This window comes from Podarcis filfolensis (assembly GCF_964270895.1).
Source record: "Podarcis filfolensis genome assembly, chromosome: 2".
Lineage (NCBI taxonomy): Eukaryota > Metazoa > Chordata > Lepidosauria > Squamata > Lacertidae > Podarcis > Podarcis filfolensis.
This window is the reverse complement of record NC_139605.1, coordinates 103,970,210-103,997,326: the sequence shown is the minus strand read 5'-3', so window position 1 is coordinate 103,997,326 and position 27,117 is coordinate 103,970,210. Positions and strand designations below refer to the sequence as shown.

At 48.4% G+C, this 27,117-nt stretch overlaps 1 protein-coding gene and 1 long non-coding RNA gene across 2 annotated transcripts in view; both read right to left on the bottom strand.

Moving 5' to 3' along the window:
- Positions 1–27,117, bottom strand: part of LOC310755762 — a 1,619,227-nt gene that overhangs the window by 1,329,046 nt on the left and 263,064 nt on the right. The gene's annotated exons all lie outside the window — the stretch shown is intronic.
- Positions 1–27,117, bottom strand: part of KCNH3 (potassium voltage-gated channel subfamily H member 3) — a 73,840-nt gene that overhangs the window by 9,122 nt on the left and 37,601 nt on the right. The window contains exons 2-9 of the mRNA XM_083598617.1: positions 24,147–24,380; positions 22,338–22,472; positions 17,013–17,143; positions 16,536–16,788; positions 11,426–11,583; positions 8,848–9,055; positions 5,102–5,368; positions 2,540–2,739 (exon numbers count right to left, since the gene is read on the bottom strand). Coding sequence (XP_083454743.1) covers positions 2,540–2,739; positions 5,102–5,368; positions 8,848–9,055; positions 11,426–11,583; positions 16,536–16,788; positions 17,013–17,143; positions 22,338–22,472; positions 24,147–24,380 — 1,586 coding nt within the window. The remainder of the gene's footprint in view (positions 1–2,539; positions 2,740–5,101; positions 5,369–8,847; positions 9,056–11,425; positions 11,584–16,535; positions 16,789–17,012; positions 17,144–22,337; positions 22,473–24,146; positions 24,381–27,117) is intronic.

The following is a 27,117-nucleotide window of genomic DNA, read 5'->3' as shown; positions in this document are numbered from 1 at the left end:
CTCTCTCACACACACACACCCCAAGTCCCCCCAAATGGATGGCCTCTACGGCTCTACCCTTCAACCCCAGCTTTTGGAAGGAGGCTTTTGGAAAGAGTGATTCAGCCCAAGATTTAAAAGGAGCAGCAGATCTTTCTTCCTGAATGCAGAGAGTCAGTGTAAGTCACGATTAGGATGCAAAATTTGGACTGGGGTGGTCTGGATCGAAAGCCTCCGTCGTTCCTCATTGTGGGGCCCACAGCCAGTCACACAGCCCATTGCTGATACAGTCACACCTTGGTTCTTGAACGGAATGCATTCCAGAAGTCCGTTCAACTTCTGAAAACGTTAGAAAGCCAAGGTGTGGCTTCTGATTGGTTGCAGGAGCTTCCTGCAGCCAATCGGAAGCCGCGTCAGGCGTTTGGGTTCCAAAGAACATTTGCAAACCGAATCACTCACTTCCAGGTTTGTGGTGTTCAGGAACCAAAACGTTTGAGTCGTAAGGCGCTCGACAACCAAGGTACGACTGTACACGTCGTCATGACTCGTGAGGATAACACCTTCTACATTGCTTTGAATCCCTTGGGATGGGATGTCAATGTGACAAAACAAACATACTGTTTAATTCCACCTGCATCTGCTACATTTCTATCTGAGCTCAGAGATAGTGCGGAATTTTGCAGTGGGCACCAAACAGCACGAGATGAGCAGTGGCTTGTTTTGTTTTGAAACAGGTTTCAAGCCCATACGCCTGAAAAGATACAGGGAGGTTTTGTGAAACCTTGTGTGCCTTAGAGGAAGCAGCTTCCACTGGCCAGGACACTGCGGCTGCTCTTCCCCTCTCCGTGACTAGCAGAATAAAACCACACAAAAACCCAGCACACAGGCTTGGCTTGATACGAATGTCTTACACAAGCCGCAGAATTCAGCTGCTCATTTTGATGTCTCCCGCCTTCTGTTTTAGCACCATGTGCACACAGCTCTTCCCACACCCAAGCGATGCTCCAGAATACCAGTTGCTGGAAGCCACGGGAAGGGGAAAGAGAGCTATTGTGCTCAAATCCTCCTTGCTGGTTTCCCACTGGCATCTGGGTGACCACTGGGAGGACAAGATGCTGCACTAGATGCAGGGCTCATCTTACATCCTTGGGAAAAGGTCTCACAGGTGTGCTTCCCTTTTCTCCTCCCCACCAGGCTCTGATAGGCCAGTTTGATACAATGGGCTACCTTCTAGCTCAGCGATTTTCCCAAAGTGGGCAGTGGGATTCCCTAGGGGGCCACTAAGAGGCAAGGGGGTAGCAGGGAGACGCTGGAGGTGTAAGTGACTACAGTGGTACCTTGGGTTACAGATGCTTCAGGTTACATACGCTTCAGGTTACAGACTCCAATAACCCAGAAATAGAACCTTGGGTTAAGAACTTTGCTTCAGGATGAGAACAGAAATTGCGCTGCGGTGGCGGGGCAGCAGTGGGAGGCCCCATTAGCTGAAGTGGTGCTTCAGGTTAAGAACAGTTTCAGGTTAAGAGCGGACCTCCGGAACGAATTAAGTTCGTAACAGAGGTGCCGCTGTATAACACTTTGAAAAGCCGGCATCACTGGATCAAGTGAATAAATGAAATAATTTTAACTGGATTTCGAATAAATGTGCAATTGTTTCTATGTCGAATTTTATTATGCTATCCTCAGTGGGTCGTGTAAACCACTCTTCTGATTAATGTTTTTTTTTGTTTACAGGGTAGGGGGTGCTGGGGAGGAGCTCATGGAACCAAGGCCCCCCTCAAAAAAAGTTTGGGGACCATTGATGCAGCTGTTCCGCAATGAAAGATGGTCGGAGGGGAAGATTCTGAATGGAATGCAAGGTTTAAGGCAGGCACCCTCCAGTTGTTTTGGGACTACAACTCCCACCATCCCCTAGCTAACAGGACCAGTGGTCAGGGATGATGGGAACTGTAGCCCCAAATCATCCGGAGGGCTGAGTTTGGGGATGCCTGGTTTAAGGTTAAAGACAGTGTGTAGGACGACGAGGGCAAATTTCAGTGAGGACTGAGGGCAAGCAAATATTTCCATTAGTTTATGCTCACCTACTCTTATTTCCTTGCCCCCTTCATAGCCAAACCACTTTTTTCTATGCATTCATTGCTACGTCACTGTATATCTTCCTGTCATATCTCAACCCCCAGAAAAAAAACCCAGGTGCCTCCTTCTGTTGCAATCCTCATCCTCACATGCATCCAATGCTTATTCCAAGGTGTTCAGCATTGCACATCATGCCCCTTGCCCAATTTTATCCTCATCACAACTCTATGAAGCAGAGAGTGAATGGGACTATGCCACTCCCCTGAACTGCATGGTGTCCAGGAGTATAGCCTTGGATTTGATTTTAAGAAGCGTTCAGCAGAACAGAAGGCTTCACCGGCGTTCCTGGGCCACTTGCGCACTCCTGAGGTCCCCTTTTCTATTTCCTCGCCAGCTGCTCTCTCTCTCCCCAATCCCCTGCCCCCTGGGTGGGAAAGCTTCCTCGTGGTTCGGACCCACACCCCGCCCAGGCCTCCTGCCTCACCTCACGAGTATCGATGCCGTTGCTGGCACTCCAGGTGGCCTGGAAGTACTCCAGCATGCGCTGCTTCAGCGGCGGAGGGATGCGGTGGATGCGGATGTAATCGCGCAGGTCGCGCGTGCGGCTGTGGTAGAGGAAGCGGCGCGCATACATGCGCTGGATGATGGCGGTCACGTTCCCGAAGACTACCGCGTGCATCAAGGCTGGGGGGGAAGGAGAGGAGAGGGAGGAAAGCGGCGTCAAAGCTAGTCCAGCAAACATGGAGCAGAATGTCCCCTCTGCCACCCCTTGCCGTGGGATAAATGGTTACCCTGTTCTGCTTACCTGTGCAAAGTCCAAGCAATATATGTGACCTAAAAGCACAAGCAAGGCATGGCAGCTAAGACACTGGTCTTCCCCGCCCTGCCTTGCCCGGAACAAAAATCCATTGACCTGCAACCTATGTACACTGGCTCCCAGTACGTTTCTGAGCACAATTCAAAGTGTTGGTGCTGACCTTTAAAGCCCTAAACAGCCTCGACCCAGTGTACCTGAAGGAGCGTCTCCACCCCAATTGTTCAGCCCGGACACTGAGGTCCAGCGCCAAGGGCCTTCTGGCAGTTACCTCATTGCAAGAAGTGAGGTTTTAGGGAACCAGGCAGAGGGCCTCCTCGGTGGTGGGGCCCGGCTTGTGGAACACCCTCCCATCAGATGTCAAGGAAATAAGCAACTACCTGACTTTTAGAAAACACCTGAAGGCAGCTCTGTATTGGGAAGTTTTTAATGTTTGATGTTTTCTGGTGTTTTTAATATTCTGCTGGGAGCCACCCAGAGTGGCTGGGGAAACCCAGCCAGATGGGCCGGGTATGCATGTATGTATGTATGTATAAATAAATAATAATTACTACGCAGGCTGCAGAATTCTGAGGTAGTAGAATGTACCTCTTCAGGCTGCAGGTGGTGGGTCACTTTTTTTGAAATGCCCCCCCCCCAGCAAGTAATTAAATTCCCTGCAGGTAATTTTAAAAAAGGAGCACCACTGTACTGGTTTTCTACTTGCTTTGGTGCTTTTCACATAAGGGAACATTAAAAACACAATCTCACCCACCCACCCACCTGCAGTGTAAAGTAATACAGGCCATTCCACCACCTCAGAAGTTAACCCATCTCACTCCAAGCTCATTCTGCTGCATTTGCAGGCCTCAATAGGCAGAGTTTTCCATTCAAGCTTATCAATCTCAAATTAACCGCTGTAGAAATAGATGAGACCCTGTGCCACGTATTTCTCTCTCTTTTTAATCCTCCGGTGGGGGATGGGGGCGGAACTGGCTTTTCACCTCCAGTTCATTAACTTAGCAGCAGCTGACGGTATTCCCTAATTTTGTGACTGCTCCACAGAAGCACAGAAACAGTTGCCGGCTGCAGAAGCCAGCATCCCGAAACTTTCCGCTTTCGTTTTCTAGGACAGCAAGCATGAGTGCAGCAGGCCTTGGCTAAGCTCGTGGACATTCCCGTCATAGCTGTCAACTTACAGATTTGAAAATAAGGGATCAGCAGCCAAAATAAGGGATTTTCTGAACACAGGTATGTTCAACTTCTGAGCCAAAGGCAGAAAGCCCAGCCAGCAGCCAAACGAAGCCTCAAGCGGTGGTTCCCACAGCGCAGCAACCCAGCAAAAGGGATGCAGCAAGGAAACCACCATCACCACTCCGCTGGGAAGCGCTGAGCAAAGGCGAGTCCCCAGGCAACGCGGCCGATTTGATCAGCACAAGGCATGCAAGCTCCACCCCCCAGTCGTTCTTAGACTCCTTATTGGGTGAGCAATGCAGCCAAGCAACCCAGTTGGAGCCTCCCTCCTCCCTGGCCGGCAGGGAGGGAGGGAGAGGAGCTGCTTCCTTTGAAACCCGGGAAATTGAAGGGACATCATCAATAAGGGACAGCAGCGGGACACGGCGCTTGGATAAGGGAGTTTCCCGCCAATTAAGGGACGGTTGACAGCTATGACTCCCGTCCCTGTCCAAGAATGCCACAAATTCCAAACGCTTGGGCCCACCTGCATCCTCCCTTCTGATGGTTGGCCACAGTGGATACTAACAGCAGATCCTCACGTTTCCCCCTTCTCGTTTATTTCCTACCTTCTTCCATCTAAGGACAGTGGGTTGGTGGGATCTGATGTTGGACCGCAACTCCCATCACCTCTGACCATTGATCATGATGGCTGGGGCTTGCTGGGAGTTGAAGTCCGACAACACCTAGAGATTAAGCCTGCATTGAACCAACCATTTTAAAGAACTGGGGCCGTGAAACTACCTTCCTGCCGTAAGCGAAGGTTCTCAAAACACCAGTACCGCCTTGCTGCTGGGTTTTTGGGACAGCACCAAATTAAAAGCCGTATTTATAGAAGGTGCTTGCCCCGTGGTTGTCATGATAACCAGATTGCCCAGGAGCTACGAAAAGGGAAACGAGGAGGAAGAGCAGGATGACGTGGTGTTGTTGTTTTCTTTTTTTAATAAAACAACAAAACAAAGCCTGTCGATGCTCCTCACTCCCAGCCCACTGCCGCCCCAGGCTTAGGGCCTTACTCACCCCCCACCAGCATGGTGCAGATGGAGAAAATCTTCTCCGAGTCGGTGTTTGCCGACACGTTGCCAAAGCCCACGCTGGTTAAGCTGCTGAGGGCGAAGTACAGGGAGGTGATATAAGCGCTTCTCAGCGAGGGGCCCCCTAAAAGCTCCCACGTGCTGCCGTTCAGAGCCAGGCTGGTCCCGTTGGCGGAGTCGTCCTCAGCGCTGCTGTTCCTCTGGGCCAAGTAGTAGGGCGTCTCGAGGCGACGGGCCAGCTCCTGCAGCCACCCTGGGAGGAAGAGGAAGGGGGGAAGCAGGTTATTAGAAAGATCCTTTCCCCCTGAAAGCTAGCCGCAAAAACCTTCAAAGAAACCAAGGATCTGGAAAAAGGTGTAGCATCTCTCTCTCTCTCTCTCTCTCTCTCTCTCTCTCTCTCTCTCTCTCTCACACACACACACACACACACTGCACAAGCGCTCCTGTGCCATTTACAGGGAAGCGCTTTTCCTTCCAGAAATAAAAACATCAGAACTTGGAAAATAATAATGTTACATGGGCAGAGCGAGACAATGCCCCTCGCTGGCAGCTCCGCCTGCCACAGGAGCTGTGACTTTGCAAACAGAAAGGTTCACCCCAGTGAGAGGCAGTGTGGCGTAGTGGTTAGAGTTTGTGTAGGACATGGCGACTAGACATTCTGATTTGGCGCCCGCAACCCAGGTCCCAGGAGCCATTGGGGAGCTTTTATATCCCAGTTTCTAACATGGTAAATGGTAAAGGACCCCTGGACGGTTAAGTCTGACTGGCTTTCAGGCCAAGGGAGCCGGCGATTGTCAACAAACAGTTTTCTGGGTCAGGTGGCCAGCATGACTAAACCGCTTCTGGTGCAATGGGACACCGTGACGGAAACCAGAGCGCATGGAAACACCATTTACCTTCCCACTGCACGGTACGTATTTATCAACTTGTACTGGTGTGCTTTCGAACTGCTAGGTTGACAGGCGCTGGGACAGAGCAACAGGAGCTCACCCGGGATTCGAACAGCCCACCTTCTGATCAGCAAGCCCAAGAGGTTCAGTGGTTTAGACCACAGCGCCACCAGTTCCCACCTGCACCAACAGGGCTCCACCGCTCCTCACAATCACAGAATCTTTGCCCAGAGGCTCCTTAGCTAAGGCATTTAGTCCTGTTTCCTGCCACAAGGAAGGAACTGTGAGCAGAAGGAAGGGTCTCATCTGAAGAGGGGATGTCGTTTCCAATACAGGACAGTCAAATGGCTCTCAGCAGCTCAGGGCACGAAAGCGACTGGCATCCCCTTTTGCCCTGCGTGTCTGTGCCCAAGGTCTGCAACAGAAGATTGCCATGTGTACAAGCTTGCACCACTGGGGTTGTGCTGAATCCCTTGTGTGTACAGTTGTACAGGTGAAGGCTGCCCTCATGGGTGTATCCAAGATTTATATTGGGGGGGGGGGAGAGATAGGATGGAGCTACCTGCGACAGAAAGCGCCACCCAAGTGACCTCAGCAAGCATCTGAATTTCAAACATTCTGATTATTTCTACTTTTAATTAAGTATTTTTAAAAAACTTGATTTACGGGGGCAGCTGTCCCTCCACCCACCCGCCCCCTGGCTACGCCCATGGCTGCCCGCTTTCGAGCTGAAGGCATGGGTGAATGAGGTCAGAGAAGAGATAGTCTCAGCACATCCCACTCATGCGCTTATTCAGCAGGCGTGCGGTACTTGCGAGGATAGCAATGGCATGCTACCTTCAGGCAGCAGAAAGGAGGAGTCGCCCCAGATCCGGCAGAAGAAGCACCTTACACAGGAAAAGGCTTTCCAGTTCCCCCCTCCGGACTGTTGTGGGGCAGGGGGGAGATCAGAGGGTTGTCATATCGGCCAGCCCTCGGGTCTGCGACTGCTGCTGTTGAATGCCTGGTCGGCCCAGAATAAAATCTTTCTTATCCATGATCTGATTATGGATGAGGAGGCTGATCTGGCATGTATCATGGAAACCTGGGTGGGTGAACAGGTGAGCTGTGCCCACCTGTGTACTCAGTGCAGCACCAGGCTAGACTCGAGGGTCGGGCAGGGGGAGTTGCTGTGGTCTATGGCGCTGTGGGTTAAACTACAGAGCCTAGGACTTGCTGATCAGAAGGTCGGCGGTTTGAATCCTCGTGACGGGGGGGACTCCCGTTGCTCGGTCCCAGCTCCTGCCAACCTAGCAGTTCAAAAGCACGTCAAAGTGCAAGTAGATAAATAGGGACCGCTCCGGCGGGAAGGTAAACGCCGTTTCCATGCGCTGCTCTGGTTCGCCAGAAGGGGCTTAGTCATGCTGGCCACATGACCCGGAAGCTGTACGCCGGCTCCCTTGGCCTATAGAGCGAGATGAGCGCCGCAACCCCAGAGTCGGTCACGACTAGACCTAATGGTCAGGGGTCCCTTTACCTTTACCTATAGAGATTCTATCTCCAGGCTCTCGGTCCAGTTGGGGGTGGAATCTAGAGTGTTGGGCTATTGGACAGATTAGGGATTCTGCTGGTTTACCTGCCGCCTCGCTGCCAGCAGTCTCCCTTCCTGAGCTGGTCTCAGAGGTGGTCTTGAGGACTCCCAGACTACACAGGTTGAAGAGACCAGTTTTTCTGGGCACAGAATTCCTATGGTTGTGTGTGTTTTAAGGCATATTCTCCCCACCCCCCAGCTACTCTCAGGATTACCTTTTACATTCCCTGTTTACTGGGGGTTCAGGACGTTTTTACCCATTCTTGGAATCCATGGCGGATCTACTGGTTTCTTCTGAAATACTGCACTGCGTTTTGGTGTGGCTTCCCCTAAGCCAGTTTCACTCTTACTTCAAAACTGTTTGGGACTCCCAGAAGAATACAGCACAATCATTTCCTGGGGTTTGTCCTACATGTCTAAACGGGGGGGGGTGTATCTTGGAGGAGCACCCCACTTCCCACCCTGCAGCCTGTCCACTGCAATCCTACCTGTGTTTACTCTGAAGTAAGCCCCCAGTGAATTCAATTGGGCTTACTTCCTGGCTAGCATCTCGTTCATTTAAAAACACGTGGTGGGGGCACGAGATCCCTGCTCATCTCTGCCCATCATTATCTCTGCAAACGAAAACTGGGCAGCGGAGAGGCAGGGACTGTTTCCTTTCACTCGCTTTGGTTTTTTCCAAAGTGCCAGGAGAAGTTGGGATCTTCAGGCAAGCTCCACAAAAATGCATCAACATCCCCTTTCCCTCTCTTGCGGGAGGGAACAACCCCGCCGACATCAGTTGCGCCAGCTGCAGTTATCAAGGGGGGGAAATATTGCTTGCTTTTTTTAAAAAAAGGGGGGGTGGGGGAGAAAGGTGTGCGTCTGTGTCAGTAAATCCCACGAGATCCAGTAAGCGAGGGGCTTGGGAGAGATCTCCTGTCTATGCGCCAAGTGGCAATAAGCGCCACCTTTTGAGCACCGAGGCTCCGCCCGCTGATTGTCAGGATCCGAGTCCCAGAAGATTTGGCAAGGTAAAGGCAGCGGTTGCTTGCTAAGCCTGCCGTCACGCAGTCCCAGGAGTCGGGTAGACAACAGTAATTATAGGAGAACTCATCGCCCCCAAAGTGAAAGCGAGCGTGCGCGCCAGGACTGTTATTTATGTGGCACCTGCAGCATCGGTTTGCATGCACGCGTGTGCACGCACGCACATGCACACACACGTGTGCACGCCCCCAATGCTTGCTTATGTGGCGGGAAGAGCAAAGACCAAAAGAAAAAACAACCACTCACCGATCCCCGGCAGCTGAGAGGGGCTGCTCTCGACTTCGCGCTGCCCGATGAAGTACCAGACGCAGGCGACCCAGTGCGCCAGGAGCGCAAAGACGGTCATGAGGAGGGTCAGCACCACGGCGCTGTATTGCGAGTACCGGTCCAGGTTGGGCAGCAGCCGCAGCAGGCGCAGGAGCCTCACCGTCTTGAGCAGATGAGCTCCGAAGTACTGAGTGGGATGGGAAGGGGAGAGAGAGAGAGAGAGAGAGAAGTTGCGTCAACTTGCATTGGCCCCTCGGGCGCGGAGGGGAGCTGCAATGTGGAGGGCCGGGGTGGGAATCGAACCACGGAAGAAGAGGAGGTCCTGGGGGGCCGACGGAGGGGAAGTTGTGGGGCGGGGTGTGATGGGCATAGGTGCCAACCACCTGGGGCCCTGGGTGCCCGAGCACCCACAACATTTTCCATCAAGGGAACAAGCACCCAAAAATTTTGGTGCCAGGGCAAAGCACGCTGCGTGGCATGCATGACCCCAGGCACCCACGGCTGTGGGGGCAGGTTGGCGCTCCTGGTGATGGAAGAAGGGATCCTCAAGAATGGGGCTTCAAGCAGATGTGGGGGGGGGGTGAGCTTGCCCCTTCAGAATGCATCTCCCTCTGAATTAAATGTAAGTTCGGACCTTCCAAGTGTCCCTGTTTTCCAGGGATGTCCCTAATTTAGAGAAGCCATCTCTGTTTCTGATTTGATCCCGGAATGTCCCGCTTTTCCTTAGGACGTCCCTATTTCCATTGGAGAAATGTTGGAGGGTATGGAGTTATCCGACCCCCAAGCTGTACAGAGAATTTTTTAAAGAAATGTTTAATGTTTTATTATGTTTTTATATATGTTGGAAGCTGCCCAGAGTGGCTGGGGCAACCCAGTCAGGCGTGTGGGGTATAAACAGTAAAATTATCATTATGGAATGGGATGTCCCTATTTGCATTGAAAAAAATGTTGGAGGGTATGTAAGTTTATTATCTTTCCTCCTAAAATTTAAAGCATGACTTTTTTGGGGGGGGGGGAAGAGTAAGGAAAAGGATAACAATAAAATATATGCCAGGTCTACTAATGAATTAGCTTAATTAGCTAAACAGCTTTAAAGTGCATCACGTTTAGTTTTAGGTTTTTGCCGTTTCCGCCAAGACGCCAGCCAACAGCCCAAGTGGCCGTCTCATCATCACATTTCTGGATATAGGCCTGCCACAAACTGGGAGGTCATCTGAAAAATGGGGGGGGGGGGCTTGTGGCTGGGTGGGTAGAGCTCAAAACTGGGTTGGAGCCCAGGTACCAGGACAGTCCCCTAGCAAAGGGGAAGCGGCCTTTGTTTAAGAGTGAAGAGTTACATAGGAGCTAAGGGAAGCTTCTGGCTTAGAGCTAACAGCAGTTTTGAAGTGGGGAGGGGTTTTAAGCAGAACCGCACCATGGAGGGGGTGGGGGGAAAGGAAACTTGCCTCCCCACATACAATATTTGCAGTCCTGCTTGTCCTCCCACACACACAGCGCTGAAGCTGTTATGGTTTGAAAAACAAAAAACAGGTGCATTCAGTGTACAGTATTCATGTTTTTAACATCATGTCTGGGCAATCACCTAAGAATCTTCAGCAAGCTGGTTTCTATTTATCGTTGCATTAATGTCTCCCGCTAAGGAGGCCGTACATCGCCACAGAGGTGACTCTACCAATCCCATCGGGCCATTGCCCAGCTTGGAAGGACATGCCAGCTTTTCCAAACTGTTTAAGCCCAGATGCTAGTGATTATTAGACCTCACTGGGCCCTGAAGTGTGTTTCAGACAATGTTGATAACTTGAATCAACCGTATGATGCATTAGCGTGGGCTATTTTAATTCACGCCTGGGGTGAAGAGCACCTCTGAGCATATACAGAGTAGATTTCTCTCATGCCTGATGAATCACGGTTCTTTGTAATCCATAGGGACGGAAGGCATGGCTTTGCTGCAGAAACATATTCCAGCGTTTAGGTTTTGTTTTTGCTTACATGTAAATTAAATGTTAGGATGCGGGTGGCACTGTGGGTTAAACCACAGAGCCTAGGACTTGCCGATCAGAAGGTCGGTGGTTCAAATCCCCATGACGGGGTGAGCTCCTGTTGCTCAGTCCCTGCTCCTGCCAACCTAGCAGTTCGAAAGCACATCAAAGTGCAAGTAGATAAATAGGTACCGCTCCGGCGGGAAGGTAAACGGCAATTCCGTGTGCTGCTCTGGTTCGCCAGAAGTGGCTTAGTAATGCTGGCCACATGACCCGGAAGCTGTATGCTGGCTCCCTCGGCCAATAAAGCGAGATGAGCGCCGCAACCCCAGAGTTGGTCACGACTGGACCTAATGGTCAGGGGTCCCTTTACCCTTTACCTTTAAATTAAATGTTGAGGAAGAGGGAGAGGGAGAGAGACAAGTCTCAGGGAGTGATGTAGGAGAAAACCCCAAACCCAACTAGGTTATAATGCCAGCTTTGCCCAGCAAAATGGCACCAGCGGGAGATTTACAGGCAGCTGCAGACTTCAGCCCTTTTTTTGCATCCTGTAACACAGTGCCTCACCAAAAACTCACCACATTGACCTTGAAAGCATAGAGGAGGTCGAACGGCAGTGCTGCTATGAGGTCCAGTACAAACCAGCGGGTCAGGTAATGCAGGAAAATGGCATGAGGGTCAAATACCACCTGCCCTGACTTGCTCACAAAGGTGGTGCGGAAATTCAGCACGATATCTGGAAAGGAAGGGCAGAAATGTTAAGGAGCAAGTCCGCAGCAGTTGCACCAGTGGTTGCTGTTGGACTACATTTCCCATAATTCCTGACCGTTGGCCATGTTGGCTGGGGCTGATGGGTGTTGGAGTCAAGCAGGGCATGTGAAGGGCTAGCCGTAGTTTCCCCATCACCGCTGAGCTAGACTATGGTTTGCGGTGAAGCTAAATGGAAATAAAGAAAGAAACACAGCTTTAATCGGGATTGGCTGCCTCCTTTCTGTGGGATGTAATCCACTGGGAGCAGTCAAGTACAACATTCCTTGTAACGCTAGAGAAGACATGCAAGGGAATGTTTGGTCCAGCCAGTCAAAACTTCCTGTTCCTGTTCCTCCTGGCTGGAGCATCCTTCCTTTTGCATGTGATAGAAGGTGGGCATGACCTAACCTGCCCAAGTAACAAAAGGACAAGTCACACAGCACACCTCACTCTTATTCTTCATTTGACCAGCTTCTAGCTAGGACTGCTCTGCTAGCTACGAGCTAGCCAAAGCACTGAGATCATTCCTCCCTATGGGGTAGATCCACATGTACATATTTGCAACTAAGTCTGCCTTCAGGGATCACATTGTGCTCTGCCTGATCGTGAGTAAACCTTCCTTTTGTTACTTATCAATAAGACTCTGGTGTCTTTATTCTTTTAAGAGGGATTCAAGGGAACTTACCAGGAGTGTACAATTCAATCTGAGACAGACTGAATTGTATATTAGTGAGAAGCTCACACGAGCCTGCAACCAGCTATCTGCTGTGCATGTAAAAAGGGGAATGTAAACTCTGCTAAGTAAAGAAACTTGCTAACGCAAGTTAGGAAGGATATTAATAAACAATATATCCTCTCCTGCCACCCTGAACATTCCCATACTTCCAGCTCAAACGCTGAGGAAGGCATAGGAGCGGAGGGTCTGGGCTGAAAGGCGCCATGAATCGTAAAGGAGGTGGCTCTGCCTTAACTGCTTCACCTGATAAATGGGAGCAATTAATGTCTGCACACTAAAGTGTTGTATCGTGTGTTCGTTTGTGTGTGTGTGCATTCTCTATCAATTGACCTATCATTTGATGACTCAGAAATGAATGTGAAGACAATGTCTGTTGGAAATTACTGAACTGAGGTAACGTGAGGTAATGTGAGCTATAAAAGGCGCCTGCTGGTTGAGGAGGCAGTTTGCAAGGTGGAATCTGTCTGATGTTGTTATAGAGGAGGGAGGGAAACTTTTACACCTTTGCACGTAAGCACTAGGAGGTAGTGTGGCAGCGCTTAAACTTTGGAACTGCCTGCACATTGAGATCAAGCAGGGGCCTTCACTGTATTATTACTTGTGCCTGCTAAAGGCATTTTTGTTTAGGCAAGCCTTCCCAGATATCTAGAATCCTGGTGTGCTTTTCAGTTTATTGTGGGTTTCAGTTTATAACGTATTAAAAACAGTGGTACCTCGGGTTAAGAACTTAATTCGTTCTGGAGGTCTGTTCTTAACCTGAAACTGTTCTTAACCTGAGGTACCACTTTAGCTAATGGGGCCTCCTGCTGCTGCCGCACAATTTCTGTTCTCATCCTGAAGCAAAGTTCTTAACCCGAGGTAACATTTCTGGGTTAGCAGCGTCTGTAACCTGAAGCGTCTGTAACCCGAGGTACCACTGTAGTTTGTTTTACTTGCTAGGATTTTTTAAAAAAATAGTTTTATAAGTTTTGTGTCTTTGTTTCTCAATTTGATCCTTTTACATGGTTTTGTATGTATTGTGGTATTTCAGGCAATTTTTGCCGTTATTTTTATCGATCATAGTTTAGTAATTATTTATTGTAATCGTTAAGTGTGAATTTCTGTTTATTATTTGCTGATGTTCTGAGAGTTAATTTTATTGCATACTATTATATTCTAATAGACTGTTGCAGATGCCTGATTATTGTCTTCCAGAGCAACTACTCTATTCCGAATTTAAAAATGGAAAGTGTAATGCTGGTGGTCAACAAGAGGTTTAAAGACTCTTTCAAGGCAAATCTTAAAAAATGTAGTATAAACACTGACAACTGGGAAACACTGGCCTGCGAGCGCTCCAGTTGGAGAACAGCCTCTACCAAAGGTGTCATGGGCTTTGAAGACACTTAAACTCAGGACGCAAGGGAGACATGCGCTAAGAGGAAGGCACACTTGGCAAACCCTCACCGTGATCAGCTCCTGCCCGGAAATCAATGTCTGCACTGTGGAAGGACGTGTGGGTCCAGAATTGGCCTCCACAGTCACTCACGGACTCACTGTTAAGACCGTGTTTATGGAAGACAATCTTACTTGGCTACAAGTGATTGCCAAAAAAGAAAGAAGAAGATATATATCGTTCCATTTTAAAGTTATGTTTTATTATGACTTTTTGTAGTATTGGATCAGATTATTATAAGGTGTGTGTTCTTCGCTGTATATTTTGTTGCTATAAACTGCCTTGTGTACAGTACTATAGAAAGGAGTTATACAAATTTAAAGTGAAATGAACTGAAAAGTAATAATTATATAGTTTTAGTTTTCTGTAAATTGCTTTGAGGGTGTCCCACGCCCCCCAATCAAGCGGTGTATATCTTTTACGAAATAAACAAATGGAGAAATCAGCCACGGTTGGCAGCTGGCAAGCATGGCACCGCATATCGCATTGCTTCTTTGTTGTCAAAAGTCTGGTATCTGTTACATGCACACACACATGTGAACAAAGCCATTTTGCTTCTTGAGCTTGGCAGAGGGGTCCTGACATCAGCAAAGGCGAGCGGATTAAGTCCCTTGCAAAGCAAGGCTTTAACAAACAAAGGGAACTCCATATCCGTATAAAAGTTAAAACAAATCACACAAGCAGGATACAGAAACAGGTCATATTGTGAATACAGTGGTACCTTGGGTTAAGAACTTCATTCGTTCCGGAGGTCCGTTCTTAACCTGAAACTGTTCTTAACCTGAGGTACCACTTTAGCTAATGGGGCCTCCCGCTGCCGCTGCGCCGCCGGAGCACGATTTCTGTTCTCATCCTGAAGCAAAGTTCTTAACCTGAGGTACTATTTCTGGGTTAGTGGAGTCTGTAACCTGAAGCGTATGTAACCTGAAGCATCTGTAACCCAAGGTACCACAGTAAACTTTTTCTTGTGGATTAAGAGAGGCTGGAGATCTTGCAAATACTGCTACTCAGTCAACCACGGTGTGCTTACCTAACACTGACTGGGGAGAGCTCTGGCTCCACCTCCCAGGAAAGGGTAGGAACCAGGAGCTTCTTCACCCTCTCCTGCACCCCTGTCTCCCAGAACCAGAAGGGAACGGAGGAGAGAAGAGCAGAGGCAGCTCCCCTGCGGGCATAGCCTCCGGTGGCATGTGCGCAGCCCATTGGGGGAAGGTTCATAAACTGCTGGAGTGGTCCTCAGTTGCTGCAAGTGTTACATGAATCATGGACATGGGAATAGCTGCCTAAACTCTAGACTGGTGTGTGTGGGTATTCAGAGCTGCGGAAACTGTGGTAAGTGTTCATTCTTTGACAATGAAGAGTATGTACGTGACGACAGCCGCACGGATGCTACTAGCCCAGAGATGGAAAGAAGATAAAGCCCTTACTAGAGAAGAATGGCAAATTAAACTGTTGGATTATGCTGAAATGGCAAAACTGACCGGAAAGCTCAGGAACCAAGAAGATCAAAACTTTAACAGAGAATGGGGGAAATTTATAATTTATCTTGGCGACCACTGTAAGCAGATGAAAACTTCAGCAGAATTGCAATAACACTTGTAATGTAGCAAGAGTTATGGAGATATTTGAGCCATATAAAACATGGACTATTGAAAAATATGCAGTTGAAAAGGTTAACAATAGGACAAACAGAGGGGAAGGTGGGAAGTCCAGAGATTTCTTTAAATGTGGATGTGTATGGCTGTATTGTTATAATTTTATACTTGTAAAATAAAATACAAAATAGTTCAAAAAGAAAAGGCATCGAAGAGTAAACTAACTGCTGTATGCATTCCTTTGGCCGTGAAGCAACCTTGACAGATAGGCTGGAAACTGAAGCTGGGACCCTTGACTGGAGGTTTTTAAGCAGACGTTCGGTGGCCATCTGTCATGGATGTTTTAGCTGAGATTCCTGCATTGCAGAGGGTTGGACCAGATAACCCTTGGGACCCTTCCAACTCTGCAGTTCTGAAGGAATGGGTTTCCCACACCTAAAAACCTGACTGTGTAGTCAGTCTGGAACGGGCCCCAAAATCCGCATTTTTCCTTGTCCAAGGGAGCATTTCTAAAATGCATTAACTTGAGCTGTTGAGCAAATGCATAACAGGAACCCAGCTGTATAAACAAAGCGCTCTCCTTTATTAGTCCGTGACAGCAATGTATGACCTTGACTGTTCCAGTGGAGGAGGGATGGCACTCTGTCTATCTTATCTTACATTAAGACCACACTCTGACGCATAGACTTAGTCCGGGAATGGTGCCAGGAGTTGGTGACCTCTTACCCCAAGATAAGAGTGCCGGAACAGGAACACCCTTTTATGGTCAAAAGTACAGGAAGAGGAAAACCCTTTTATGGTTAAGAGTAAAGAGCAGGAACATCTGTGATGTCAACTTGCATGTATAAGCTGACGTGGTTGGATTCCTGGAGAAGGGGGGAGAGGGTGCCTGGAGGATATATATACTGCATGAAATTTCTCTTTCTTTGGACTTGCTGTGGACTGACCACGCAAATGCCTTCTGCTATCCGGAGAGCAGAATAAACTCTTTCTCTGAATCAACCTCGGTGTCATTTGACTTCCTCCCTCCCTCCCGGGAGCAACGCAGACCCCACCAGTCGGTAAAGTCTAATAAGGCTACAGTTCTGTGATTCTCTGATTCTACAACCTTCTGCTTGTTCTAACAGTGAGTAATGGCCTCTTCCCAGTCTTTTGTCTGATTCTGATCTCCTTACCTAGGATAAAAAGGATCTCAACCGAAAGATCACAGATGCTGGGGGGTGCCCGAGCAGCCTCCGGAAGCCCCTCATCTTTGGTGCCGCTGAAGCAAACGCTGTAGGGCACGGTCACAGCCACGTACAGGGTGGCCAGCAGAATCAGGCCATCCCATCCGGCCTTGAAGGTCCCATAATGCAGCAGTATGAAGGGAGACTTGCGCGCTGCAGCCACCTTGTATTCGGGGAGAGCAGGCTTCTCCCCAAAGACACCCTAGTAGTGGGGGGGGGGGAGAGAAGGACAAGAGCGGTCACCACTCCAAATCACAGGGCTGGGAGGCCATAGGCAGTGACTTGCCCCGCAAAGAAGGGCTGTCTCCCATATCGGCTGCCCCCACATCAAAACCCACACAGTCCAGGCCACACGGTAAGTGGACAGCAAAGCACCGCAGGCAGCCCAGGCAATTGAAAAAGGTTCCCTTGCCCATGTAAACATACCTTGTGGAGCTTTCGCTTCCCTTTGCCCTGCTTCTGGAGATGCCCGGAGAGGTGGTAGAGCACAGCCCGGCTCCGGCGACGGTTGGCATTGAAGCCTTTGGCCCCAGCTCGGCTGTAACGTCGCCGTCCACCTGACAAGGGCAGACATTTGGTGGGTTAAGACAAGAGATGCTCCTTTACGTTCTTATGGAAGGGGCAATTCTGAGGTGTGCATGTGCCCAGCGGAAAATAATAATAATAATAATAATAATAATAATAATAATAATAATAATAGTTATAACAACAATTAATAATAATTTATTACTTATACTCTGCCCATCTGGCCGGGCCTCCCCAGCCACTCTGGGCAGCTCCCAACAGAATATTAAAAACACAATAGAACACCATACATTAAAAATTTCCCTAAACAGGCCTGCCTTCAGATGTCTTCTAAAAGTCAGATAGTTGTTTATTTCCTTGACGGGAGGGCGTTCCACAGGGCGGGCGCCACTACCGAGAAGGCCCTCTGCCTGGATCCTTGCAACCTCACTTCTCGCAGTGAGGGAACCGCCAGAAGGCCCTCGGAGCTGGACCTCAGTGTCTGGGCTGAACGATGGGGATGGAGACGCTCCTTCAGGTATACAGGACCAAGGCCGTTTAGGGCTTTAAAGGTCAGCACCAACACTTTGAAAGACACACCTGCACTTCTGGGTGATTCCACACATTCCTCTCTGTTGTTGCCTAGAGTGGATCTTCATTTCTCGTGAATCCTGTGCATATGTAGATCCTTAAGTTTTGATGACAAGGCTTTCAGCATGTTCATGAGCACACACACACACATGTACACATTAGAGCAAGCTTGTTTTCTCTAGCTCTATAGGGTAGGACCCAAAACAACGCCTTCAAGTTGCGTGCGAGAAAGAAGATTCTGACTAAAGAAACATCAGGAAGAACTTTCTGGCAGTAAGAGCTGTTCAGCAGTGGAGCAGACTCCCACCAGAGGTGGTGGACTCCCCTTCCTGGGAGGTTTTTAAGCAGGTGTTGGGTGGCCATCTGTCATGGATGCTTTAGTTGAGATTCCTGCATTGCATGGGGTTGGACTAGATGACCCGTGGAGTCTCTTCCAGTTCTATGATTCTATGACCATACTCATGTTTATCTGCTCATTAACATCACATTACCAAGGGGTGTGCATATATATGTGTGAGTGCACGCACACACAGAAAAGGATGCATTTCCTGCAAAAGAGACACAAAACCTTTTGATTCCTTAGCACTCTGATATGCTAAGTCCTTAATAATGATAAGATACTTTACAGGACAATCCTATAGCTCAGTTCTAAGCACTATGGAATTCAGTGAGAATCCTGCTCAGATTTTGAAGGCAGATGAAATATCTCTCCTGTGTGCCTGGATGTCTTGCCGTATGTCTTCTGTCTATACCCTCCTTCTACGCTGGCATGCATACGCTCCTCTTTACCCATTAGCCACGACAATGCACAGGCAACAATGCTAATCTTGCACACACACAAAGGAGTTGTCAGAAATTCCATTTAGCAGAGTAACTCTGCCAGCTAGCAGAACTAATTGGCTGTAATGCCATCCTCCGTGTGGCATTGCTGCTCTGAAGGAGTATAAACACAGTATTTTAGACATGCATCTCCAAATGTAGGAGAAGAAGAAAAAACACCTCTTCCTGCACGCACAAGACCCAGGGGCACAATTCACAGAGAGTAAAGCAAATGCCTGTAAAGTTAATGGGAGACCTAAGTGAAAAATTAAATGTTTCTGTACAAGCTCAGGGGTGTGCACACACACAAAAGAGTCCCAGGTTCAATGCTCAGTATCTCAAGGTTGGGAAAGACATTGCCGGTAAGTGTGCCCAAGGATCAAGTTAAATACAGCGTTAGTTGCATGATTGTGTTAATTGCATGATTCTGTGCACCTGTAGGGCAGACGGAAATGTGTAATTGCTGTTACTGTACCTGCAAAAAATGGGATTTTGCAGATGCACTTGTGACCTGCTGCCCACCTACGTCTCTGAAGTGTGGCTCTTCTGTAAAATGACCGGATTGTTTTGCCAGAGTGGTGCATGCTCTGGTTAACTCCTGCTTGGACTACTGCAATGCACTCTACGTGGGGCTACCTTTGAAGATGACCTGGAAACTACAACTAATCCAGAATGTGGCAGCTAGACTGGTGACTGGGAGCGGCGGCCGAGACCATATATCATAATGTTGGAAGTTTTATTCGGTTTTTAGTGTTCTGTTGGGAGCCGCCTAGAGTGGCTTGGGAAGAAGAAGTCCTGAAAGACCTACATTGGCTCCCAGTACATTTCCGAGCACAATTCAAAGTGTTGGTGCTGATTTTTAAAGCCCTAAATGGCCTCGGCCCAGGATACCTGAAGGAGCATCATTCAGCCAGGACACTCCGAGGGCCTTCTGGCGGTTCCCTCCCTGCAAGAAGTGAGGTTACAGGGAACCAAGCAGAGGGCCTTCTCGGTAGTGGCACCCACCCTTGGAATGCCCTCCCTTCAGATGCCAAGGAAATAACAACTATCTGACTTTTAGAAGACATCTGAAGGCAGCCCTGTTTACGGAAGTTTTTAATGTTTGATATTTTATTGTGTTTTTAATATTCTGTTGGGAGCCACCCAGAGTGGCTGGAGAAACCCAGCCAGATGGGTGAGGTATGTATGTATGTATGAATAAATATTACAGTCGTACCTATGTTTTTCATTTTGAAAGGAAACATGGCTGGACAGCAGCAACTTGCAGGTGGGGGCCGTGGAGAATAGTACAGTCGTACCTTGGTTTTTGAACAGCTTAGTTCACAAAACTTCCCTAAACAGGGCTGCCTTCAGATGACTTCTAAACGTCAGATAGTTGTTAATTTCTTTGACATCTGATGGGAGGGCGTTCCACAGGGCGGAACAAACTTCACCTGCTGAATCGCTGCCTGTCATGCTGCTATTAAAGGCACAGGAGCCAGGCCCGGGACCGTGTGGGAGGGGGAGTTGCTAACTCTGTTACAGTGTGTGTGTGTTTGTGGAGGGTTCTACTGGTAAAGTTGCAAGTCATTTGGAGCAATATTTTAAAATTTATTTTCTCTGTCTGTCTCCTCCTCCTCCTTACCTGTCCTTATTCACACCTTCTTTAGCATCTGTTCAAGGAATGCTTGCCTCTCACTTTTAGAATTGCGGACTAAAAATGGCAGCATATTTTGGTAGTCAGAAGGAAGGAAATCTGCTATAATTATCTCACACGAAGCCCTGCTAAAGATGTAAAGGCACAGAAAAAAATAGGGGATGGTGTGGGATACACTCCCCACATCAGCAGTTTCCCTAGGATTTCCTCTCTCTACCAGCTACTGAAATATGACCTTTCTCCATTGCACAATCTCTAAGAGCTCTCAGGCCTCTCTGGTCCAACCATGGCTTGGGGATGTGGTACTCTCCTGATGTCGATGGACTACAACTCCCATCAGCTTCAACCAGCATGGCCAATGGTCAGGGATGATGGGGCTTGTAGTCCAGCAGCATTCTGAAGGCATCATGTTAGCTACCCCAGCATAGCCCAATTTGGGCGTGTTAAATTTTTCAGCTTTTGAATTCCAAAAATGAGGGGTGCTAAAAAGTTGTAACATGTCTTGGGAATTCGAAAGATATTTGGGTCAAATTAATTTAATTTCGTTTTTCTTGGTAAGCAAAATGTTTCTCAAACTGCACAGAAATCATTTGAAATGATTGCAGAGTACTTGCAGTTGTATTACATATTAATATTATTTTATTTACTTGTTGTTGTTATTGTTATTTCGCACTACTTGACATTTTCAGAAGGCAAAATTAAAATTCTGTGGTTTCCGAAATGCAGTTTATTTCTTATTGACCACAACACGATTAGCAATAGCTCAGCAGTAGAAGAGCCAGACTGAAATACCCCTGAACCTATAGGAAAATAATATCTGGGATACAGCAATGTCTGAGTGTTTCACCAGACACAGGAGGACAATTGAAGGCACAATGAATAGAGATACCTTCCAAGAAACATGGACCCTTTTCTTTAACTATACTCATGACCAAAATCAATACACCAACCACTCAATATTCTCAGTGGAGCGGTTACATTAAGTAATACGTTGAACATGTAAGTGCATGTCTAGAGACAATGGATAAAGCAAACATCATTAAGATGTACTGCTGGATAAGTTGTTTAATAATAATAATAATAATAATTTTTATTTATACCCCGCCCTCCCCAGCCAAGGCCGGGCTCAGAGCGGCTTACAATTAATAATAAAAACAAGTTGAATGATTACAACTTAAAAACAAAATTAAAATACAACATTAAAATAATGAAACATTAAAATATTAAAATGTAGCCTCATCGCAGGAGGGAAAGGAAAAGAAAAAAAGAGAGGGAGGGAATCAAATTGGCTCCAAGCCAAAGGCCAGAACAACTCTGTCTTACAGGCCCTGTGGAAAGAAATCAGATCCTGCCGGGCCCTGGTCTCATGAGGCAGAGCGTTCCACCAGGCAGGAGCCAGTGTTGAAAAGGCCCTGCCTCTGGTTGAAGCCAATCTAGCTTCCTTAGGGCCCGGGACCACTAGGGTGTTGCTATTTATGGTTTAGTGCTTCTTGTATTTGTTTAAAAACCAGTAACAAATTGTTTTTAAAAAGCAGTTTGTGTGCTTCTTCACCAAACGAAGACTTACCAAACTAAATGTTGTCCAGTCACAAAAAAATAACCGCAGATTTGAATTCCTCACACCCAACAACTTTATATATATTTTTATATTACGGTCGGAGACCAGCTTATAAAACACACTTAGGGGTACAATCCCAGAAGGAAAGCAAACATTTAAAACAATGTACAACAATAAATAAAAAATTTATAAATGCGATAAGCGTATAGACACTTAAAACTTTAAGATAAGCTACCACAGAGAGATGACCCAGAGCGACCCATGGAACCGAGTTTGGGGATTTTCTTAATGCGCTAGTTTGAGTCGAGGGATGGTCTGCACCTACAGATCTGTACACAGAATCTGTCAGCCATCCGGGTTGTCTTATGATCTTTGCCTAACAGGAAAAGGTCTAATTTTTGCTTTTCCAGGAGGTCAGCGAGCTTCACCAGCAGTGCCTCTTCATAAAAGGGACATCTAAAGAACAAGTGCTCTGGACTTCCTATATCCCCCAATAAACAGGCTCAAAGTCTCTGAGCATATGAGACTTCACCCAACAACTTATTTTTAAGACCCCTGGCTGAAGAAATCGGCAAGTTTCACTCTCTAAAATGACCTGCCCATGGGACAACCTCTGCTCTCCCTAGCCAGTGTGTCTCCTCACCTCCTTCCTTCCAGTTGTCCGCAGATGCTCTGCTCTTGGTCTCTGTGATGTCTTTGTGGGAGACTAAAAAAAGAGCCACTTCTCCCTTTTCATTCTTGATAGGCACCACATCCAGGAGACACCAGAAGGGGACACCTAAGGAGACAAGCAGTCTTGTTTGTCAGATGATAATAACTGTTTAAGCAATTGTAATGCACTGTGCTAGATGCTGCGTGGGTTTTCATTGTATTCTATTGATCATTGTATTTGGCTGCATTGCATTTTATTGAATTATAGTTTGAATCCTGTAGAATTGAAATTGTAAGTGCTCTTCGCAGATGTGCCATGGACCACCTGGATGAAAACACACCTCAGCTTCGGAGCCCCTGGTCTAGATTACAGAACAGAGGAGACTCTACTTGGACAGATGGGTCAACTGCCTTGCCTTGCCTTTCACCTTCTTTTCCTCTGGAGCCCTTAGGGTTTGAGAAGAGCTGCTAAACAGCCTGTCTGTGCCTCACCTACTCTTTCTTGCCATTACTGGGATGCCTGGTCCAATAGGTAAAAGTAAAGGTAAAGGACCCCTGGATGGTTAAGTCCAGTCAATGGCAACTATGGGGTTGTGACACTCATCTCGCTTTCAGACCGAGGGAGCCGGCGTTTGTCCACAGACACCCTTCCGGGTCATGTGGCCAGCATGACTAAACTGCTTCTGGCACAACAGGACACCGTGACGGAAACCAGAGTGCACGGAAACGCCGTTTATCTTCCTGCTGGAGCAGTATCTATTCATCTATTTGCACCGGTGTGCTTTCAAACTGCTAGGTTGGCAGGAGCTGGGACAAAGCAACGGGAGCTCACCCCCTCGCAGGGATTCAAACTGCCGACCTTCTGATTGGCAAGCCCAAGAGGCTCAGTGGTTTAGACCACAGTGCCACCCACATCCCCTGGTCCAATATCCCAACCCTGGATTGCATCTAACTGGGCCTCTCCTACTCCTGAAGACCAACCTGACACAGGTGTGTGGAACATTGTAAGGTATGCTCTTAAATAGGGGTGGGGAACCTGCAGCCCTCCAGATTTTGCTGGACTCCAACTCCAATCAGCCTGGTTCCCCACCCCCTGACTTAAACCATCTTTAGTGTACATTAAAAAAAACCATTATGTATGAAGGAGGTAACTCTCAGCATGCAGAGTTCATAAAGAAACAATTGCAAAGGAGCATTCATGTTTGCGCATGCATATGCATATGCGCATACATGCAAACCCCCCAAACTCTCTCCTCTTCCAATTGCTTCCTCCCTGGCACACTTTTCAAATGAGCAATGTGCACGCCAGGTGGGGTTGCCATATTTTGAAGAGGGGGGGGGGAGAGAGGAAAAGGACACATTCGACTTCTACTTTTAACCAGGGATCGGTATGACAAATTTCATTTTACATACCCATGGAAAAAGAGGACATGTCCTGGAAAAAGAGGACATATGACAACCCTAACTGCCGGGACATATAGGACAGATGGAAAAATCACATTGGGAAAGGGGTCAGGGGTCAGTACTTTGCATGAATGAGCTCCAATCCTGGAATCTAAAGAAAGGGCAATGATGGGAGAGCTGTTGCCAGCCAGAGCAGTCACTATGGGGCAAGATGGTCTGCTTTCTATATCCTCCCCCACCCAAGGCTCCACTTTGCTGCTGTGAAAGGACCAGTCCAGCAACCCGCGCCAGACTTCAGCCTTCTACACTCCAACATACGAGAGACACCTCCCCACTACGCCCCACAGAGTCACGAGGCCCTTACCAGGGCAGCCCCATCTGTGAGAAAAGGACTCACCGCTTTTCCTGTAGAGGATGAGCTCCGCCTTAAATTCCTTGCGCTCGTCCAGCGCCTTGCGGATCTGGTTGCGTACGAGTTCGCTGGTGTCAGGTCCATAGAGGAAGCTGCATGCACAGCAGCGCTGCATGACCTCAGCCCGGGAGAAGCCGGTCAGTTCACAGAAGCCATCGGAACAGTAGACCACAGGGAAGGCGCCACGGACTTGGGCATTGCCCAGTACAAAATTGCTGTCTGCAAGAGAGAGAGAGGGAGGGAGGGAGGGAGAGATGCCTACTGAGTGACTTTGGTTCTGGTGAAGATCTTAGTTCAAGAACCCGCCACCTAAGCCAAAGAATTACTCGGGCAAGTCATTACTCCTTAGCCTTTGGTCTGGCATTCACACCGCTTGGGGCCCTTCCAGGCTGTTATTATTGTTGTTGTTTATTGAATTTATATACTGCCCTGTCGGGGACGCGGGTGGCACTGTGGGTTAAACCGCAGAGCCTAGGACTTGCTGATCAGAAGGTTGCCGGTTCGAATCCCTGCGACGGGGTGAGTTCCCATTGCTCTGTCCCTGCTCCTGCCAACCTAGCAGTTCGAAAGCACGTCAAAGTGCAAGTAGATAAATAGGTACCGCTCCTGCGGGAAGGTAAACGGCGTTTCCGTGCGCTGCTCTGGTTCGCCAGAAGTGGCTTGGTCATGCTGGACACATGACCTGGAAGCTGTACGCCAGCTCCCTCGGCCAATAAAGCGAGATAAGCGCCGCAACCCCAGAGTCAGTCACGACTGGACCTAATGGTCAGGGGTCCCTTTACCTTTTTTACTGCCCTATAACCGGAGGTCTCAGGGCATTTCACAAAAGGTCATAATATATGAAATAAAAACAAAAACAATACAGTAATCCAATAATACCCCCCCCAAATAGCCACATTTTAAAGGGTATAGGTTGTTGATTAGGTCAGCCAAAGGCCTGGTTAAAAAGGAACGTTTTTGCCTGGCACCCAAAGGTGTATAATGAAGGCGCCAGACAAACTTCCCTAGGGAGAGCATTCCATAGACGGGGGCCACTGCAGAGAAGGCCCCGTTCTCATGTTGCCACCCTCCGGACCTCTCGAGGAAGAGGCACACAAAGGAGGACCTCAGAAGATGATCTCAGGGTCTGGGTCGATTCATATGGAAAGCGGCGGTCCTTGAAGTATTGCAGTCCTGAGCCATTTAGGGCTTTATAGGTCAAAATCTATGGTGTTTAATTGTGGGCATATTCTGCAACATGTTCTTGACACAATATCAGCACCATGCTCTAACCAACGGAACTATCCATTCACGAGCCCAAATAATGAATGCACAATAAAACACATGGAAACCCCCAGATCTCATCTCATCGCTTGATGATGTAAACACTCCATGGCTCTCAGCTGAATATTTGAGCTAAGGGCTCAACTATAAAAAGGTAAAGGTAAAGGACCCCTGGACGGTTAAGTCCAGTCAAAGGCGACTATAGGGTTGTGGCCCTCGTTTCGCTTTCAGGCTGAGGAAGCCAGCTTTGTCTACACACAGCTTTCAGGGTCATGTGGCCAGCATGGCTAAACTGCTTCTGGCTCAATGGGACACCGTGACGGAAACCAGAGCACACGGAAACGCCGTTAACCTTCCTGCCACAACGGTACCTATTTATCTACTTGCACTGGCATACTTTCGAACTGCTTGGTTGGCAGGAGCTGGGACAGAGCAACAGGAGCTCACCCCGTCGCGGGGATTTGAACATAGCTGTCAACTTTCAGATTTGAAAACAAGGGATCAGCAGCCTGAAAAATAAGGGATCAGCAGCCTCACCTGTCCCGGGGACAGTCTACGGGATATCTAACAATCCGGGATAGCAGCGGGAAGCAGCGGGAAACGGCTCTGGAATAAGGGAATTTCCCGCAAAAAAAGGGAAGGTTGACAGCTATGGATTCGAACCGCCAACCTTCTGATCAGCAAGCCCAAGAGGCTCAGTGGTTTAGACCACAGCGCCACCCACACTGTGTATACTGCACAGACACCAAGCCATCAGTGACTCTCACAATGCATGGCATTGCGACGACACACCTCTTTTCAATTGTTTGCATATACCACAGTGAAATGCAACCAGCCCTGGATTTCAACAGCAATCATCAGAAATGGATTCATGGCGCAACACGTGCAAGAAAAGGAGCACGTATGTTCGATGCATAAACACTGAAACTACTGAAAATGCACGGCTGAGTGAGATATAGGGAGCAGCACCAGTGGCAAGGCAGGAAACTGCCAGTACTGTTGGAAGGGGACCTGGGGAGCTGTGCAAGGTTAGGAAGGCAAGCATTCAGGAAACACTGGCATCAGGACAGAGTGGGGAAATAACCTGGCAATGGAAAGGAAGAAGGTGCGTTGGGGAACCATAGATGCAGAATGGAGTTGGGAATGTAAAAATGGTTTATCATGTCCCATCCTCCAGATGCCCAGTATGGGGTGGAAGGGAGGGGAGGGGGAGTCAACATTGCTAGTTCCTCTTCCCCACCGTCTCCCCAGGAGTTGGCACCATCTGGTACATCCCCAGTTTCTGACTATTTTTACCCTGTTTGTTCCATGCAGAGTTAGTCATCGCCTGCAGCATCTGGACTCAAACCCCCAACTTCTCACCAGTGGAGAGCCAGAGCCCTCCCTCCCCCTCTCCCCCCACCCGGCCGCCTGGATTCATTTGCATAGATTTGAATAGGAACGGTGCTGGAGTGGCATTTTTCTTTCTCCCTACTACATCCAGTCCGGATCAGTCCGTGTGGAGGTGGGTGGTGGGGTGCTGGAAATGGATCCTAGAGAAGACTGTTTGGTGAGGAGGAGGATGAAAGAGTGAGGGCTTTGCCAGAACAGGCAGAAGAGTGAGGCCTAGTGGCTACAGCAGAATAAAGTAAGTGTGTGTGTGTGTGGAAAAGAGGGTTGGCAGTGGGGCAGTTTACAAACAGCAGGGGAACAG